The sequence below is a fragment of the Mirounga leonina genome, unplaced genomic scaffold (assembly GCF_011800145.1).
Source record: "Mirounga leonina isolate KUSES-001 unplaced genomic scaffold, KU_Mleo_1.0 Mir_153, whole genome shotgun sequence".
Lineage (NCBI taxonomy): Eukaryota > Metazoa > Chordata > Mammalia > Carnivora > Phocidae > Mirounga > Mirounga leonina.
Genome location: NW_023270387.1, coordinates 24,770,734 through 24,790,515, shown reverse-complemented (window position 1 = coordinate 24,790,515; position 19,782 = coordinate 24,770,734). Strand labels below are relative to the sequence as shown.

At 40.5% G+C, this 19,782-nt stretch overlaps 1 protein-coding gene across 1 annotated transcript in view; it reads left to right on the top strand.

The window, feature by feature from the left end:
* PRDM10 (PR/SET domain 10) overlaps positions 1 to 19,782 on the top strand; it is a 105,252-nt gene that overhangs the window by 58,203 nt on the left and 27,267 nt on the right. Inside the window, exons 6-11 of the mRNA XM_035009304.1 lie at positions 1,089 to 1,330; positions 2,775 to 2,978; positions 8,322 to 8,394; positions 10,645 to 10,762; positions 14,316 to 14,445; positions 15,174 to 15,416. Of these exons, the coding sequence (XP_034865195.1) occupies positions 1,089 to 1,330; positions 2,775 to 2,978; positions 8,322 to 8,394; positions 10,645 to 10,762; positions 14,316 to 14,445; positions 15,174 to 15,416 (1,010 nt within the window). The remainder of the gene's footprint in view (positions 1 to 1,088; positions 1,331 to 2,774; positions 2,979 to 8,321; positions 8,395 to 10,644; positions 10,763 to 14,315; positions 14,446 to 15,173; positions 15,417 to 19,782) is intronic.

Sequence of the window (19,782 nt, the reverse complement as noted above, 5' to 3'; positions counted from 1 at the left end):
GGCTGTTTGGAGCTTTGTGGTCTCACCATATCTCCCGGGACCTTCTGTGTGGTGATGGTGAAGCCTGTTTGCATGGGGCTGGCATTCACCTCCATGTGCAGTAGAGAACTTGCTCATTTTATTTTTCCTTGAATTCATGAATTTTCATGGCAACTCCTTAGTCAAATACGCATACAGTGACTTTATCTTACAAATAGTAATACAAAGTAGCTCTCCGTTATTGGAGAATTGTAGAAACTGGAAGTACCCATTTCCTAAGCCGGGTCATCACCCAGCTGGAGTTCGGTAAAATATAGTTGGCCAATTAAATGTGTTAAAGGTCATGAGTATGGTGCCTCTGGGGTCCAGGCACTTTTCTCTGTTTTGTGGCCATTTCCATCAAGTTCTGGCGGTTAGTTTACGGGATAGGTGCTGCTGGGAAAGAGGGAGTGAGTGTGGATGCTTAGTGCAAAGTAATGACTCCTGGAAGGAGCTGAAAATGGATCCTGTCTGGGCTAAGCTCTATCATTCAAGACAATGAAGGATAGAATGCTAAATTCATTCATTTTAGCATTATCTTCACATGATATGCGTTGAAGTCTCAAGCCATACAGTGCTTTTTCTGTTTGAGTTAGACATGCCTCGACATTGAGGCTTCTATGACTTCTTTTGAAGAAACTGAATAAGTGGTATTGTCAGAGTTTTTTTAACTAGCTTTACTGAGATATAATTTACATACTCTAAAATTCAACTGTTTGTCTTACCAGATTTTGCAGCATTTATCCTAATAAGCTCTTCTTTTTTCTTTTCAGACCTGTTATAATTGATTTGTAAATTTACTGGGCTACTATTTGACTTAATCTCCAGTAGAGAAATAAGTCACTGCCTGTGTATTATTTTTGGCAGGAACAAGCTAATTCTGTCTCATTTTAGAGGAAGAGGGCAGGATTTTATTGGTCTATGAAAGCTAGCATATTACAGCTGAATGAATAGTGTAATTGTAGGAGTTAACTGAATTTTAGAATTTGGGGATTTTTCAGGTTAGAACTTCGTACCTGAGATCAAATGATGTTAAGGAATTTGACTTTAAGATTTTCTTTCTTTTGCAGGGTGTGAGGAGTGCAATAATGCACATTCTTCAGTGTGCCCAAAGCATGGCCCCTTGCATCCCATCCCTAACAGGCCTGTGCTCACTAGAGCGAGAGCGAGCCTCCCCCTGGTCCTCTACATCGACAGGTTCCTCGGAGGGGTGTTCTCCAAAAGGCGCATTCCTAAGCGCACCCAGTTTGGCCCTGTGGAGGGACCCCTCGTCAGGGAGTCTGAGCTGAAAGACTGTTATATTCATCTGAAGGTAACTTACGCTTTATCATAGTTCACTCTTGTTCTTAATAACTTTTAAAGGGGCATGTGTTTTCCTACTGGTTCTCTTAATTCAATTCTTTAACTGTTGTTTGCTAGTATTTTTCTTTCTCTGTTTTATTTTTTTTGTTTTTTCTGCTTAATTTGTTTTGAATGGAAACATTTTCTCTCTCACCAATAAATTGGAGATTGCAGTCTCAGTCCCCTAAGGCATTCTATGAGTAATTCTGGGAGGTGTTGTTCTTAGGGGCTATATTAGTCTGCTAGAGCTGCTGTAACAAATACCACAGACTGGGGGAGCTTAAAGAACAGAAATTTATTTTCTCACAGCACCCGAGCTGGAAGGCCAACAAGGTGGCAGCAGGTTTGGTTTCCCCTGAGGCCTCTCTCCTCGGTTTGCAGACGGTCTCCTCTCTGGGTCCTCATGCCTTTACTCTATGTGTGCACGTGTCCCTGTTGTCTCTCCCTGTGTCCTGATCTCCTTTTCTTGTAAGGACACCAGTCAGATTGGGTTAGGACCCACGCTGATGACTTAATCACCTCTTTTAACTTATTTACCACCTTAAAAGCTGTATCTCCAAATATAGTCACATACTGAAGGGTTGGGACTTTAACGTATGAATTTGGTGAGAGCACAACAGTCCATAATAGGGGCTTTGACAACTTTTTCTTTTCTTCTTCAAATGTAGACTCATGTAATCTGCTAAGTACCAAAAATTTCAGGAAAACCCCTTTTCAGTTTTTGAAACAGGTCTGTTCTGTTGAATCTTTTGTTAAAGAATAGTTCACTGTATGTTAAAGTATATTTATACTGATCTCTCTTCTTTACATTTGATGCTTTTGCTTCTGTCCAACCCCTGTGCTGTCTGCTTCTTGGAAAGTTACCCTGGAGAACCAAGAAAGGGTAGTGGGAAGGGATACTATTTGGGGTGTGTTTTTTGAGAAGTCATTTGCTGTCATGGGGAGGTTTTCTTTGGTGAATGCTCAAGATCTTCAAGAAAGATTTTTACTTTGTACAGAGAAATACGTATCACAAGGCTACTCATTATTAACGAATGCAGTTGAATCCCTGAAGTAAGCAACTTGTAAGGAACTAGAGAGTATTTTGCTTGTATTTCCTGGCTTATTTATAGTATTTTTTGGTGTGTTGGTTAATGATGAAGCATCAACTGAAGCTGTACGATCAGATTGTTAACTTGAACATTTTGCCAGGTGATTCTGATCCAAATGAGTCTTCAAAAAGTGGCCTTTTCCTTTTACACTTGGCAAGACACAATTCCTGGATCTTTCTAGATATAAAAGGAAGAATCAGGATATATGGTTAATTTCAGGAGTGGTATTTTGTATATTACTACGTTAATGTATATCATATTAAAAGTTTTGTTTGTTTTTATTTTGTTTTTTGGTGTGGCTTTTTACTTTCTCTTTTGTTGTAGGTTTCTCTTGATAAAGGGGACAGAAAAGACCGAGATTTGCACGAAGACCTGTGGTTTGAATTATCTGATGAGACCCTTTGTAACTGGATGATGTTTGTACGTCCAGCCCAGAATCACCTGGAGCAGAACCTGGTGGCTTACCAATATGGCCACCATGTGTATTACACCACAATAAAGAACGTAGAACCCAAACAAGAACTGAAGGTACAGTGCTGGTTCAGTGGTACCTTTATTAGGAATAGTGACCATTAAATGCCTTTATGATTCTTTTTTTTCTCGGAAGGGGGGTTCTTACAAAAATGGTCCTTTCCTTATAATTCACTTACTTATTGAGTACCTGCTATGTACAGTACATTTACAATAATCCCATAAAAAAGCAATGAAAAGTACATGACTTTTGTGTCTCTCAAAGGCCTACACTAAGGCATTCAGCCCAAGGGTAAAGAAGTAGTTGTGTTTAGGGAGCAGACTGGTATTTGTGATGGAGTGATTAAAGTTGGGGGTCACTTAACGTTATTTACACACTCTGAAGAAGAATTAGTTGGAAACAGGAGATCTTATAAAATGGAATTTAGATGGACCAGTTAGATTCCTTTACCTGAATGCTTCATTTTACCCTAAGAATTCTATGCACTGACTTCTGATTTTAGAAATATGTTCTTTGGAGATAACTCTAGGAATTTGTCTAAATATTAACTTTTTTTTTTTTCTATATGACAGAGAGAGACACAGCGAGAGAGGGAACACAAGCAGGGGGAGTGGAGGAGGGAGAAGCAGGCTTCCTGCGGAGCAGGGAGCCCAATGCGGGGCTCGATCCCAGGACTCTGGGATCATGACCTAAGCCGAAGGCAGACGCTTAACCATCTGAGCCACCCAGGCGCCCCTAAATATTAACTTTTGATGACAAAATTAAAATTCTGTTGTAATTCTAAGGGAAAATTCCTGATTAGATGAAAAAGAGATGAGAAATGATTTTATCAGTACATGAACACTGAATCGCACAATGCTGCAATGTGGTAAAAGTGACAAATAGATACCTCTTTGGGGGAGAACAAAGACCTAGACTTTGTTCAAAAGCTATACAAAACCTGTGTCTTTGTAGAAGGAGCTTCATATCTCACATCGTCTATCCCAATAAATTCTTGATATCCAAGTGAATACTTCTTGGCTGTGGAGGGGAGATTATGTTCTCTCCTAAGGAGTAGATAGAACTGTAGAGGTAAAGACAGGCAGAAACAAATTAGAATATAATAGTTTAGTGTAATGAACAACCAAAACACTAGATGAAAAGGAAGCAACAGAGTGGGAGAAATCTTTGTAATACATGTTAAAAGGTTTAAAAATAAAAACTGAGGGGCGCCTGGGTGGCTCAGTCGGTTAAGTGGCTGCCTTGGCTCAGGTCATGATCCCAGGATCCTGGGATCAAGCCCTGCATCGGGCTCCATGCTCGGCGGGAAGCCTGCTTCTCCCTCTCCCACTCCCCCTTCTTGTGTTCCCTCTCTCGCTGTCTCTCTCTCTGTCAAATAATAAATACAATCTTTAAAAAAAAAATTAATTAAAAAAATAAAAATAAAAACTGAGGGGCACCTGGGTGACTCAGTCAGTTGAGCCTCTGACTCTTGATTTCAGCTCGGATCATGATCTCTGGGTCCTGAGATCAAGTCCCATGTCAGGCTCTGTGCTCAGCACGGAGTCTGCTTGTCTCCCTCCCTCTGCTCCCCACCCCCCCACTTGCTCTCTCTGTCTCTCAAATAAATAAATAAAATCTTAAAAAAAAAAAAGAATAAAAACTGAGATGGTTGGGTTGGGTGTCTGACTTTGGCTCAGGTTGTGATCTAGGGGTTGTGGGATCAAGCCTCATGTCTGGCTCTGTGCTCGGTGGGGAGCTGCTTGAGATTCTCTCTCTCACTCTCCCTCTGCCCCTACCTCCTTCAAATAAGTAAATAAATCTTTAAAAAGAAAACAAGAATGAAAACTGAGAGAAAATAACCTCTAACCCCTCTGGTATCCTCATGGACACATGAATACTGGGAATAGACTTTATTTGGAGGAGAAATCAATAGTAAAGGTCAAAATTTTTTCCAATGTTAATAATTTTAAAACCCTTAAAACAACTATGAGTTACTGTTTTGTTAATTTAAATTACCAAAAATAAATGGATGCAGTACAGTGAATGTGAGGGTTTAAAATATAGGGACATTTGTCACAGAATTACAGTATTTTATAGAATATTTCTGGCAGTGTATAGTAAAAGTGTTCTTGGCTGAATAAACCTAATCCTTGAAAATTAGTCTGAGGAAATAATTATAAACAAAGATAAAGCTAGATACATTTAATTTTGTAATGCTGTGTTTCGCCAATTCAAACACCAGTGACTTTAAGATGAACCATTATTTTATACACCATTAAGAAAAAATATGCTGCTATTTAGGCTAAGGTTATAGTGCTTATTTTTATCACCAAAAAGAGTAGTTTTCTACTAACTGCAGGAACTGTGTTAGACTTATTTAGAGATAATTTTGAAATCCTATCACATTTCTGCATACTTAAAAAGGCACATATAAGCAAAATAAATTGGCTGACATATAAACTGCCTTGTGTACAGTCTAACTTTTTTTTTTAAACTGAATCACTGTTTTACTTTGTCATTTGTGTTTTGTACATCTCTCGTCTTCTGTGCCATCAAGGTATTGATGATGCTGTATTATTTTTAAAATAAGTGATCCACTGTTGCCTCTGGGGTATTTTTCCAAATGACGGATGGTGTTTCTGTACAAGTTTTGACCCTGTGTTTTCCCACTGACTGAACCCATATGTGTCTTTTTTCTCAATTGAAACACATGTCTTTGGAAGTTAAGTGACTTTTGATTAAGTCAGTAGGAAGTTTCCTGACAATTTGATATTTGATGTATTAACAGAGGTCCTACAAGGTGATCACACCAGCCTTGTATCCATATATATATATATATATATATATATATATATATATATATATATATATTTTTTTTTTTTTTTTTTTTAATTCTGAGGAAATGGCTTTTTTTTTTTGGTCTTCTTTTGTGTTGCTCGTCAAGTGTTAACACGTCATGGAGTGCCAGAGCGACAGATAACTGAATGAGATGAGAACAGTGCAAAGAGCTTGGCTGGGTTTGTGCAGGAGCAATGAGCAGCAAGTAAAAGAAAGCCACATCACAAGAGTGATTGCAGAATGCCGTGGAGGTGGTTTTTGAGATGCTAAAATATGAAAAATATACATTTTTTTAAAAAAGATTTTATTTATTTATTTGAGAGAGAGAGAATGAGAGAGAGAGAACACATGAGAGGGGATAGGGTCAGAGGACAAAGCAGACTCCCTGCCGAGCAGGGAGCCCGATGCGGGACTCGATCCCAGGACTCCAGGATCATGACCAGAGCTGAAGGCAGTTGCTTAACCAACTGAGCCACCCAGGCGCCCTGAAAAATATACATTTTGAAGTTGATGGACTAGGGTAGAATTTATAACAGCAAAATGATAAACTATCTCAAAATTCAACTATAGGTCATGGTCAAGTAAATTACAGAACATAGACTCTGGCATAGAATATTATTCCACACTTAAAAATGGAGTCTCCATATAAATATTTCCTTATAGTTAAAATAGTGTTCCATAATAATTATACATGATTAATTCATTTAGCGATGAACATATTGAACTCCTACTGTGTTTCAGACACTAGGAAAAGATAGACTGGTGTCTGTGTTCAGGGAGCTTGTACTCTAGAGGGGAAGTGGGCGGAAGGATGTAAGTAAGCAAATACAGTTGACGCTTGAACAAAACAGAAATTAGGGGCACCGACCCCTCGGGCAGTTGAAAATCTACATGTAACTTTTGACTCTTAAAAACTTAACTGTTAATAGCCTACCACTAATTGGAAACCTTACCAATAACATAAACAGTTGATTAACACAGATTTCGTATGTTGTATGTATTATATACTGTATTCTTACAATAAAGTAAACCAGAATAAGGAAAATGTTATTAAGACAATCATAAGGAAGAGAAAGTGCATTTATGGTACTGTACTAAAAAAAAATCTGCGTGTAAGCGGACCCCTGCAGTTCAAACCCCTGTTGTTCAAGGGTCAACTGTAATAACAAATAGTGGTTAAATGCTATGAAGGAAACAAATGGCGCAAAAAGAGCAGGTAGCAGGAAAGGGACCAGTTTACAAATGCTGGAGAGGGAAGGCTTTGCTGAGGAGACAATAATGAGGCTGGGGACTATGGAACGGGAAGGGAGGGACCAGCACTGTAGAAGGGTTCATGGAGGCAAAGGGGAAGAACCCAACACTCCCGATGGTAGGCCAGCAAGGACAAAGGTTGGGGTGGGAAAGACCTTGGCTTGTTTGAGGAGCTTCAAGCAGACTCTCTTGTTGAAAGGTGGTAAGGGAGAGTGATAAGAGCTGGAATGGATCATAGCGCCCCTTGGAGCCCATCATCGAGCCTTGCAGGTTTTTTATGAGTGAGAAGCTGTTTAAGCTGTTTAATCTGATTGCGTTTTAAGACACCCTCTCTGCTCTTGTGTGAAGAATGGGTTGGCGGGAGCAAGAATGGAAAAGGGGAAGCTCACTAGAAGACCATCCAGGCAGGAGCCCATCTGGGCATGGATCTTGGTGGGAGAAGCAGAGATGAAGAACATCCGAGCAGTTCACAGCTCTTGCTGAAGGATGACAGAACACTGAGAAATCTGAGATAACTTTTAGGTGTCAAGTGAGAGCAGCTGGGTGAAAGGCAGGGTATTTATTGAGATGAGGAAGATGGGCAGGGGCGGGGGTGCAATAGGAAAGCATCTAGAATTCAACTCTGGACATGCCAAGTTTGAACTGTTTATGAAACATGCCAATACCAGGTAGGCAGTAGAATGTATGTAGAGGGAATAGAAAGGGAGAGCCTGGGATGGAGATATTAATTTAGAATTGGTTGGAAATGGATGGGATCACTTTAGGGAAAAATAAGAAGGCCCTGGACTTGGATTAAGCTTTGAGGAAGCTTAGAGAGGAAGAGGGAGAGGAAGGAGAGCCAGACGAGGAGACTGAGCAGAAGTAGCCAGCGGGGTAGGAGGGAGGGAGAGACTCAGGAGGGCGTGGTCACATTTGAAATCATCCTCGGGGATCCCAGCAAGACCTGTTTGGTGGAAGTCAGAATGATTCCAGCTGTGTAAAAACCCATGTTTACATACAGATAAAACAACCAGAAGAGTTATGTTTTATTTTGATGAAGAGACTATTAATATTATCTCTTATGAAGTTGTTCTAATAACAAAAACAATTTTTTTTAAAAAAGGAAAAAGAAAACACACAGTGAGTGTGTCTTGGCAAATGCACTTCCTGACTGACCATCTGGTGTTAAAGAGATCGGCTCACAGTGCGATTTTTTATTGTTGTTGTTTGTTTTTCATGAGTTGTGGGAAAGCCTGAATTGTTTTGTGTAAGCAGGAGAAAGAATGTAAGCATGCAAAGAACATCTGGTGATGTCCTTTAGTTCTTCATGATGTACTTGGTTCTTGCAGGTGTGGTACGCTGCATCCTATGCTGAGTTTGTGAACCAGAAAATTCATGACATCTCTGAGGAAGAAAGGAAAGGTGGTTGGACTTTCTATTTTCTATTTTCTGTATGAATTCTAAATTGTATATATTACATCATTATGCAACCTCCAATTTTCCTATCTCAATATATTTAAAAGAGTCTAGTAGTTTTTTTTTTCAGCTACACATCCTTGTCTAATCCTAGGATTGAATGACAGTGACATATTTATATTTCTTTCATGGGTGTCTGGAAAATAGTATTTAATATAATGAAAACCTCCAAATACTAAATTAGAACCTAGACCTGAGGACGATCTCTATCTAGATTTAATCATCTCTGAGGACATTAGCAAGGCAGGCATTGACTTTGTTTTTAATGTAAATATTACTGAAGTATAATTTACATACAAAAAAGTACAAAAATTGTAAGTCTACAGTCCAGTGAATTTTCACAAAGTGAACACACCTGTGTAACCTGTACCCAGATCAAGAAACAGAATGTGGCCAGTACTCTGGAAGTCCCTTGTGCCTTCTTCACTGTCAGGTGTAACTAATATCCTGACTTCTAATACCATGGATATAATATGCTCATTATCAAACTTCATATAATTAGAATTATGTATGTTCTGGGAATCTTTTGCTCGACATGTTTGTGAGATTTATCCATATTGTTGTGTATTATTGTAATGTGTTCATCCTCATTGCTATTTGGTAGTCTAGTGTATGGCTATACCATAATTAATGCATCTGTTTCACTGTAGATGAAAATCTGGGTTGTACAGTGCAACTCTGACACTTACCTGGGTTAGGTCACATTGTGCAGATTAAGGGCCGAGTCTTTCACAAGACTCTTCCCTTCAGATACCAGCTACAAGCTCTGGCGTTCCCATGCCACCTGCATTTCTGACCAACTAACTACAATTTAGGGAGCTAGAACCTCCTTAGGCTTGATTTTCGAGAATGACTCACAGAACTCAGAAAAGTGCTATACTTATGATTACAGTTTTATTATAAAGGATACATATCAGGACCAGCCAGATGAAAAGGTGCTTAGGGCAAGGTTTGTGTGGGTCCCAAATATGAAGCTTCCATGTCCCATGTCACCTCTGTGGCACATTGATGTATGGTTACCAACCCAGGAAGCACACCTGAGCTTCAGTGTCCAGAGGTTTTATTGAGGCATCATGACAGAGGCATGGTTGATAGAATCATTGGCTGCATGATTGAACTTACTCTGCAGCTCTTTCTCCCTGGCTGATACCACCTGGCTTAAAGCTCCAACCCTGTAATCAGATGGTTTGACTTTCTGGCCCAGGCAGCCCCCATCTTGGGTCATATTAGGAGAAACTCACATATGGTCAAAGACTACCATGAATAACAACGACACTCCTGTTATGTGGGATATTCCAAAGACTTAGAGGTTGTTTGCCAGGAACCAGGGACAAAAGCCAGCCAAATTCTTTATTATACAACAGGGTTGTTTCTAGTTTGGGACTATATTGAAGAGTGCCACTGTGAACATTCGTATACATGGCTTTCTTTTTTTTAAGGATTTCTTTTTTTTTTTTTTTTAAGATTTTATTTATTTATTTGAGAGAGAGAGAACACATGAGAGGGGATAGGGTCAGAGGACGAAGCAGACTCCCTGCCGAGCAGGGAGCCCGATGCGGGACTTGATCCCGGGACTCCAGGATCATGACCTGAGCCGAAGGCAGTTGCTCAACCAACTGAGCCACCCAGGCGCCCGTATACATGGCTTTCTTTTAGTGAACATTCATGAACATGCATGAGTATTTTTGTTGGTGCGCATTCAGGAGTGGCATTGCTGGAATTGGAAGTGCCGATAGTCACCTTTAGTAGATACTTTAACATTTTGTTAAAATAATTATATTGGGCATTGACTTTTAAGGGGTTTTTTGTGTGTGTGTGATAAACAAGACCTTCAGCTTATGAACCCTGGATCAGAATCACTAAGTTATGTGGATACAGATTTCCATTGTAGCACTTCCTGTCTTTCCAGTGTGGTGAGGCTGTGTGTGTGTGTCTGTTGGGGCGATGGGAAACGGTCCTGTGACAGAGTTTGGTCCTTTGATGTCTTACATGAATATAGAAGAAAATAAGATCCTAGAAACTACTCTTGTCAAAGTGTAGCCTTTGATTTTCTAACAAAACAGTAATGCAAATAGCAGACACTATGTTTGTGAGCACCAGGCTACGTGAGATGAGAATGGTGGGGATATTGGGCATTTGAGTTTTATTGCTGTCCATTAATCATCAGCCATTATGATTTCTCTCCTGTGACCGCAGTTCTTCGTGAGCAAGAGAAGAATTGGCCCTGCTATGAATGTAACCGCCGATTTATAAGCTCGGAGCAGTTGCAACAGCATCTCAATTCCCATGATGAAAAACTTGATGTGTTTAGCAGGTATCAGAAGGTTTTGCAAACTTAATTGTTAAAGGTCCAGATTCATTTCCATATTGTCAGTAAGCTAACGAGTGTTTCTGTGTGTAGACAGGTAATCAGGTGGGCTGCAGAGGGAAATTTCTAATCTGTCATTTCCCTTTGCCTGCCCCCATGCTCATCTACTATTGATTTCTTTTCCAGCATAATCAGAGTACCCAGCAATAGGAGATCCTTCCCCCTTAATTAAGCCTCCTCTAAGAGATTCTGGGATGGGAATTCTTTTTTTTTTTTTTTAAGATTTTATTTATTTATTTGAGAGAGAGAGAATGAGAGACAGAGAGCACGAGAGGGAGGAGGGTCATGAGGGAGAAGCAGACTCCCTGCCGAGCAGGGAGCCTGATGCGGGACTCGATCCCTGGACTCCAGGATCATGACCTGAGCTGAAGGCAATCGCTTAACCAACTGAGCCACCCAGGCGCCCCTGGGACGGGAATTCTTGAGATAGCATACACTCTGCATCTCTGATTTACAAACTTTTTTCAGAAGTAGGATTCCTTCATCAAACTAAATTGTAGGTTTCATTCCATTGTACAAAAAAGATAGATAAGAGAGAATCCTTTTTTTTTTTTGCGGAGGGGGGACCAGATCAGGTAGGCCTTATGGGTAATGGTAAGAAATTTGGATTTTATTCTAAGTGTAATAAGAAGTCTTTAAAGGGTTTAGATCAGGGAGTATCTGTGATGTGAATTATTTGTTGAAATGTCATGCTGGGTGAACATTAAAATGTCACTTTTGCTTTCATTGAATGAAGAGCAAAGACAGGGAGTCCAGTTGGAAGCTATTTTAACAGTTCAGGTGAAGAAGGAGAGTACTTTGGAATGGTGTGGCACCAATGGGACGGATGTAGGGTTGCCATCTTTTACCAGATTCGAAAAGAGAGGAGATGGTATGACACGGCGTTTGGTAAAGTGGGAAGATCCGTGTTCTAGGGAAGTACAGGATGACTGCCTGCGATCATACTGTTAAGAGCTCACTTGAGGTTCATGGTCATGACGTTAGAGTGAGACCATTAGCATGGATGTATGTCATTGTCCAGCTTCATCTGCTGCAGTGATGCCCTTGCTGAGCAGCCCGGGAATGGGATTGCCCAGGGTGGTGGTTTCGCCAACACAGCGGGAGTGATGGAACAGCAGTGGGGATGGCCATCAAGAGCATATACGAGGGAATGATTACAGGGGTGACTTTGGAGTTTATGCATGGACGAAGGAAGAGAAAACATCAAGAGGATGTAGGACTGCAAACAGGTGACAGAAGGACTAGAGGGGAGGTGGTAGTGAGATGCAAGGATTGTTGAGTCCAGGTATTTGAGGGTGTGAGCTAGAAAGCTAGAGATAGCATGAGAGTGGGCGCTGCATGGAATTGGGGTAAGGTGGGGGGCTCTGTACTTACCGAGGATAACGAGGTCTAGGATATGACCATAGGAGTAAATGTCTGAGGTGGGTGGAGGGCACAGTGAGAGTTAAATCACTCCCTGTCAGGTGTCTCTAGAATTCTGTTCATGGCTCTATTACAGCACTTTCTATATTGTGATGTTTTTTGGTTTGTGTGTTTGCTGCCTCTGCTAGACTTCTGAGGGCAAGAACTGTCACATATGACTTGTCTTTATTGCCTAGCATGGGATGTGCGTGACACATGGTATATAAAAATATTTGTTGGCTGGCTATTAAAAAGAAATTTGAGACAATTAGGAAAATTTGACCTTTGACTAGATTTAATAATACTGAGCATAATGGTATTGTGGTCTATACATATCCATATATATATATATATATATATGTATTTATATGTTCCATATATATATGGAATATATAAAAAAGAGTCCTTATATTGTAGAGACATATTTGTGGAAATATTTGCAGATGAAATGATGGTCTGGGACTTACTTCAAAATAATCTAATGTGTATGTGTGTGTGGGAAACAGCAGGGGGGTGGTGTATGGTGGAATAAAATTAGCCATGAGTAGCTAAGTATTGAAATCAGGTAATGGGTACATTGGGTTCATTATGTACATTGGGTTCTACATTTACCTAGGTTCAGAATTTTCTATAATAAAGAGTCTTAAAAATTCTGGAACAACATATAATTTTTATTAAGTTGCTAAATAGATAAGTGGAGGAATAAAACATGATCTGATCGATTTTATACATATCTCTCACACACATCTTTTTTCTCTTCTCTTCTCTTCTAATTCCAGTATAGTTAATATCCAGTGTTATATTAAGTTTCAGGTGTACAATATAGAGATTCAGCAGTTCCATATATTACTCAGTGTTCAAGTAAGTGTACTCTTAATCCTCTCACATTCATCTTTTTTTTTTTTTTTAATTTATTCGTGAGAGACAGAGAGAGAAAGAGAGAGAGGCAGAGGGAGAAGCAGGCTCCCAAAGAGCAGGGAGCCCGATGTGGGACTTGATCCGAGGACCCTGAGAACATGACCTGAGCCGAAGGCAGACGCTTAACCATCTGAGCCACCCAGGCGCCCTCACATTCATCTTCTAAAAGAGATTTTAATGATATGCTTTCTGAATTCCTTTATTGAGGAATATTTATATGCTAGAAATCTATTAAATAAGATAAAATTTACTTGCTGTTTACTAGGTATGTTATGGAACAATTGAGTTAGAAATTTGTTTTGACCTGCCAAAAGCTTATAGCAAAACAAGAAAGTTCTTTTGAATCTAGTTGCATTTCTTGGAAGGAATAGGAAGTGAAGCAAGGGGAAAAGAGGGAAAGAATGGAATCTTGTCTCTAGGAACATGCTTACGGCTTAGCATGTTCTGTCCTGTCTGCATTTCTCACATCATTTCAGAGATATGTTTGTGCTTACAGAATTTTCAGTAACAAAATGGTGTCAGTGCTCTGAGTTTTTTTTTAAGATTTTGTTTATTTATTTGACAGAGAAAGAGACAGTGAGAAAGGGAACACAAGCAGGGGGAGTGGGAGAGGGAGAAGCAGGCTTCCCACTGAGCAGGGAACCCGATGCGGGGCTCGATCCCAGGACCCTGGGATCATGACTTGAGCCGAAGGCAGACGCTTAACAACTGAGCCACCCAGGTGCCCAGTGCTCTGAGTTTTTAATAGCTCAATTTAAGACATCTCTGGGCTATATAGATGGCAAGGATGAGATATTTAGAAAGTGTATATTATCAGGGCGTCTGGGTGGCTCAGTCAGTTAAGCAGCCTACTCTTGATCTCGGGTGGTAGGATTGAGACCTACATTGGACCCTGCACTCAGCATCTGGAGTCTGCTTGTCCCTCTCCCTGCCCCTCACCCCACTTATGCATGCTTACGCTCTCTCTCTAAAATAAACAAAAAAATCTTTAAAAAAAATCTTTTAAAAAAAGAAAATGCATATTATCAAAATGATTGTTCCTAGTAGAAAAAAAAATCAGAAAAAGTAATAGAATGAGAGGAAATCAATATTTGGGGCTCATCAGCACCAATGAGGGAAAATATTTGTTAGGGAGTACTGTGTAAGCATGAATATTTATAACCTAATCTTTTGTCCCCAGAACAAGAGGCAGAGGAAGGGGACGAGGCAAGAGGCGATTTGGCCCTGGTCGACGGCCAGGACGCCCTCCAAAATTTATCCGCTTGGAAATAGCCAGCGAAAATGGGGACAAATGTGACGACGGGACACAGGTACTGGGGGAGGAAGAACTCCTTGTTAGATGCCTGCTCCAGGAACTTGTAACTATTACCAGGCTTCAATACAAATGCCTCCTGGAGGCTGATGGTCCTGCCATGTCCGCACTTGGCTGCTTGTTAATTAAAGATGACTAGGGGAAGGCAAGAAGAATACGTTTTCAAAAAAACCAGAACGTATTCTTGAATGTTACAACAAAAACCCAACTTTGCTGCCCTCAAGATTTGAAATTGGGGGTGCCTGGGTGGCTCAGTCAGTTAAGTGTCTGACTCTTGATTTTGGTTTAGGTCACGATCTCAGCTCAGGTCGTGATCTCTCAGGGTCATGAGATTGAGCCCCATGTTGGGTTCTGTGCTGGACGTGGAGCCTGCTTAAGAATCTGTCTCTCCCTCTCCCTCCCCCTCCCACCAGCCACCAAAAAAAGGAGTTGAAATTGTCCAAAGATATTGTTGGGGGATGCTGTTTAATCAGTTTAAACAGTTAAAATGATCTTATTCCAGAAGAGTTCTCCTGTCGGTCTTCTCCTCATGAAGTGATCTGGAATATCTCCCAGTTTTACATCCTGTGGATACTTACCTAATCTTGGATAGTTTTCCCAGAAGGAGAATATTTTTTTAAATCTAGAGATTTAAAAAATAAGCAGCAATTCTAAATCTTAGCTGACACTCTCTAGCGCGAGTCTCTATCTAGCTGGGGAAATAATTCCTGGTTATTGCAATTTCAGGACTTGCTACATTTTTCCACCAAGGAGCAGTTCGATGAGGCTGAGCCAGCTACTCTGAATGGGCTGGATCAACCAGAACAGCCCACTCTCCCCATCCCTCAGCTGCCACAGGAAACCCAGCCTTCTCTGGAACACGAGCCAGAAACTCATAGCCTACACCTGCAGCCCCAGCACGAGGAGAGCGCGCTGCCTACCCAGAGCACCCTGACGGCCGATGACATGCGCAGAGCCAAGCGTATCCGAGTAAGTGGGAAGCAGAGCCCCTCCCTCACGAGGTGCTGCCCTTTCTCCAGTCGACTGGCTTTCTAGGTGCCATGTTTTCCCAACTTACTCACCATCTGCTTTGAAATCGTGCAACTAGCCTACCACACACTCATCCCCTTATCTAGGAATAATGTATTATCTACTTCTCAGTGTCTTTGTGTCCTGTGACAGGCTGGATGGCTGGTCCTAGATTCCATCAATTTAGTAATGACACAGAAGCCTGGCTTTTGGCAGCTTCTGGACTAGTATAGTTCAAGTAGGGTAGCTCTCTGGATCCCTAACCTCACAGATTGGAAATGGGGAAATAAGTGTGTTTAATTATAATAATTATTTACACCGAAGCCACTCTAATCCATGCCTAATGATGGCTCTCAGATTAATTTCGGGTAAATGAATTTGGTTGTCTACAGTTTCCAAGGGGAGACTGGCAAATGTCATTACTAATCAACGCAAAGGGGCCCCTGTCCACGTTGCTGTGGTAGGTACAGTTTACACACCCGGGACAGCTTGAAGTTAAGCACCAGGTTTGGGAGTTGGTCAGTGTTTCACTTCTGTGGCCTGTGTCCGGACTCTAGACCATGCGGCCACACGGCCTCCGTGGCCTCTAGGTCAGATGTGTGTTCCTCTTACCTCACAGATAGCATGGGAGTCTCAGTTAGTTCCTGGAGGGGATGCATGTGGAGAACAACAGGGTTTTGTGGGATAAGCGCATGTGCTGACCGATTTACATCCAGAAAACCATTACTTACACCACTGTCTATGGCAGTGGTATATACTTTTATTGTACTTTATGTGTGGCTAGAAAGAGATTTTTTTGTAAAACTTTCCAGGCTTTATAGTTTCTAGAGAGGTGATTGTTTTAGCTTATGTTTCTTTTGGTCTTCTCATTTGCCTACGTGTAGCTTATATTTCTCTTGGTCTTCTTATTTGCCTATAGGCTAGAAGGGACCTTGGAAAATAGTCGAGTCCATGCCTTCCTGTAAAAATACATTTAAACATTTATAACTGTATAATAACATTGAAAGGTTGTCAGCACTCTGAGGCTAAGTAGCCTTTATAAGGGTCCTGTGATGGAAACATATAATACTTTTGGCTCCATGTATATTCTTTCAAAATGCTATGGAAACATACATGAATATAGACCAGAAAGGCAAACAACTATGAGTTAATACCTTCCTAATCCATCATTCTACATTATTTCCCAATCTGCATTTTACTCTTGCTCCATGACTGTCTTTTCTGCTTTGGCCATTCTGATTTTTCACTAAGTCCAGAGAAATGCTTACAAGATTTAATTTTTTTGCAGGAAAAACAAAAACAACTCCAAATGAAAGCCCACACATGTAGTGAAGTTGTGGTTGTACAAGCCTAGTGTAGCTCTGTGTTCGTATCCTTCAGCGCATTGGGTGACTGGTTTGGGTACAAGGTTCCTTGTGTCAAAGCAAAAGCCACGTGCACTTGGCTTTTGGAGGTCAGTCTTAGTTGAGCTCTTGTGTTTTTTCCTCTCACACATTCTAAAAATTAGGGCTATGTATTTTTCCATCTTTTCTATCCAGATTGGTAATGACCAACTGAAGGGAAGTCTTCCAACCCAATTGGTAATGTAACTATTTTTCTCTCCTCTAATGCTGCCTGCTCAGCTGGAGCTGCAGGTAGGTTCGTTTCCTGTGTTCCACACAACAGAACATTATTGAAGTGTTTGCCTGACCTGATGTTCTTTGCGACCTGTACCTACTAAATCCTGGTGGGATCTACAGTAAATACAAACTAGTTAATGCATAGCCATCTATTTTCAGATAGACTGATAAATAAATTGTGGGTAGCAGATTCCTCCTACCCCAAACGAAGGGTAGGACTAAGTGATCTCCAGGATCCCATCCAGTTCTACAACAATTTGGATGACTTATGGGATGGTAGTGAGATCTGACTATATACTCAGCCCCAGGCTATGGACACAATGCAGTTTTCACGTGAGTCCTGTTCTCTAGGAGCTTACAGTCTAATTTGGGAGTTACTACTCATGTAATGGGTCTTATAGTCAAGGGCTAAATTTGAAAGTGTAGCCTATAATTGCTATAGGAACTGGGAAGTGAGAAAGGCCAAAGAAAGATGAGAAGGAGTCAGGGAATAGTTCGTGGATGAAGCGAGCCTTAAGTGGTCTGGGAGAGAGACAGGAAGAAGGTAGGCTATTTCTGGGGCTGTCGGCCATAGGATCAAAGGCCAGCACATAGGCATGTGCTTGGAATGGTTTTGGGACAGTGCACATCGGAGCTTGACCCTAGCATGGGGTGCCCGTTGAAGGACAGTGGAGAGTGAAATACGTTGGTAGGGCTAGCCAGCTAAAGGCTTTGAAAGCCAGGTAGAAAACAGGCAGAGAAAAGTTAAAAAAAAAAGCCAACAAACAAACAGGATTGATTTCCTTTTGGTGTCAAGATCAAAATAGTATGAAAAGTGATCAAGAATTAATTTCCCTTAGCTATTAATATCAAGCTTTAGAAACATTATAGGTCTTTGTTTGCAAAGAATCTGTTGTCTTAGAATTCATTTCAGTGTGAGTTGAATCCCCCATCACAGATTTTAGCAACCGTAGCATTTTGGCACCCTAGAGTACCTTATGGACCGTATAGTATGGTGTGCCTGGCTGATGGCAACTCAGGGATCAGAAGATCCATAATGGATCCATCTGTGCTACTTCTGCCACTTTTCATGGTTTCTTCTAGAAGTGTGTGCCAGCATAGCTCTGAGCTACAGAGGATACCTTAGAGTAGAAGTGGCCTGCAAGTGGGTCAAGGGGTGGGAAAATTTCAGCACTTTCACTACCTTGTACTGTGTGGATTACATGAGGATCACCAAATCAGAGAAATATGATCTTCAGGGCTCCATGGGAATTAGAAAGACAACAAGAACAAGGTTTGTGGACAGAACTAAGAATGTGGAGCCCAGTGGCTGGTCAGCGATCAAGTGTCTGAGGACACTCAAACTAATCAGAAATGACAGAAGACTTATTAGCATAATAGTCCAAAACAAAACCGAGTTCTAGATTTGGCACCCGAAGAGGAGTGGAATCCCCAGTGGGACCAAGATCAACTGTACATTGTGTCTGCCCTTGGAAACCTTATTGAACTGGATAAAGGAAATGATTCTTACATGTTGAAAGCACTCTAAATCTTGAATGTCTGAATCTCAGGATATTATTTGTTTATTTGCAATATTTCCATTAAGTTTTGAAAGTAGCCAGAATAGTGAGAGCTTTTTTGTGAAATAAATATTTGTTCGGATAGAGTAAAAAGATTGGGTAACTGCTGAACAGTATAATAAAGTTCCAGAAAGCTCTGTGACTGATGTGAGAATGGTCAACTATTACAGATCTCTGCAGGTGCTATAAAAGAGACTTTGAAAGAATTCTTTTTGTTTTTCATATGAAATACATTTCATTAATTCTGGAGTTTTTATTGAACACTTCCTATGAGCTAAGCTGTATTTTAAGCACTCTAGATACAAAGGAGGATAAGATATAATGCATTCGTGCCTCAGTCAACTGGGGAAGACAACAGAATTTCTAAATATCTCCTCAAGATAAATGAGTAGGTAAAATATCTCTCCCGGCCCCATTAGAGACCCTGAGGAGGAAGTTTTCAGTCATATAGTAACTGTGTTCAGAATTTTCACTAAAGAAAAAATTATTATTTCGCTTTTTTCTGAATGATTTTTTCACATTAAATTTAGTTTAGAAGTTGGGGTTAAGCATGGTTCATTGTACTAATAATGCACTAAGGTCTCCATTAATCCTTCAGTTACTAGTCCCTTAGTCACACAAGCTCACCCATTCACAGATATATTTTTTGAGGGATATTTTCCCCCCTCTCATAGCTCTCTAGAGCTTTCCCTCTGGTATTTCGAAGAACCTATGAATGAGTCTTCATTATAGTATAACTAAAACATCGATGCTGTATTCCCTGTGTGAAAGATGATTCTGTTGATCTGCTCTCTGTAGAGCGTGAGTTGTTTTTACAGCGGTAGTGATGAATTTGTACTGAATATCCATATTCTCTCACTTGGATTCCCTATAACAATTGCATGAATTTACAAGATGGCTAATCAGCATTAGAAGTGCAATCTGTGACTGCAAAAAAAAAAAGAGGAAAATTGACTAGTCTAGACAGGGAACAAAGCGATAAGCTTAACTTTGTTAGCATGGCCTTTTAACCAGTGGAACTAACTAGCTACACCAAGAACTTGTCTTCTGCATTTTCTAAGTAGGAAGTGGTCAAATATACATATTCCATTTATAATGTGTGCTCATATATCTTACCTCATGAATGAACATGTTCATATAAATCTGTAT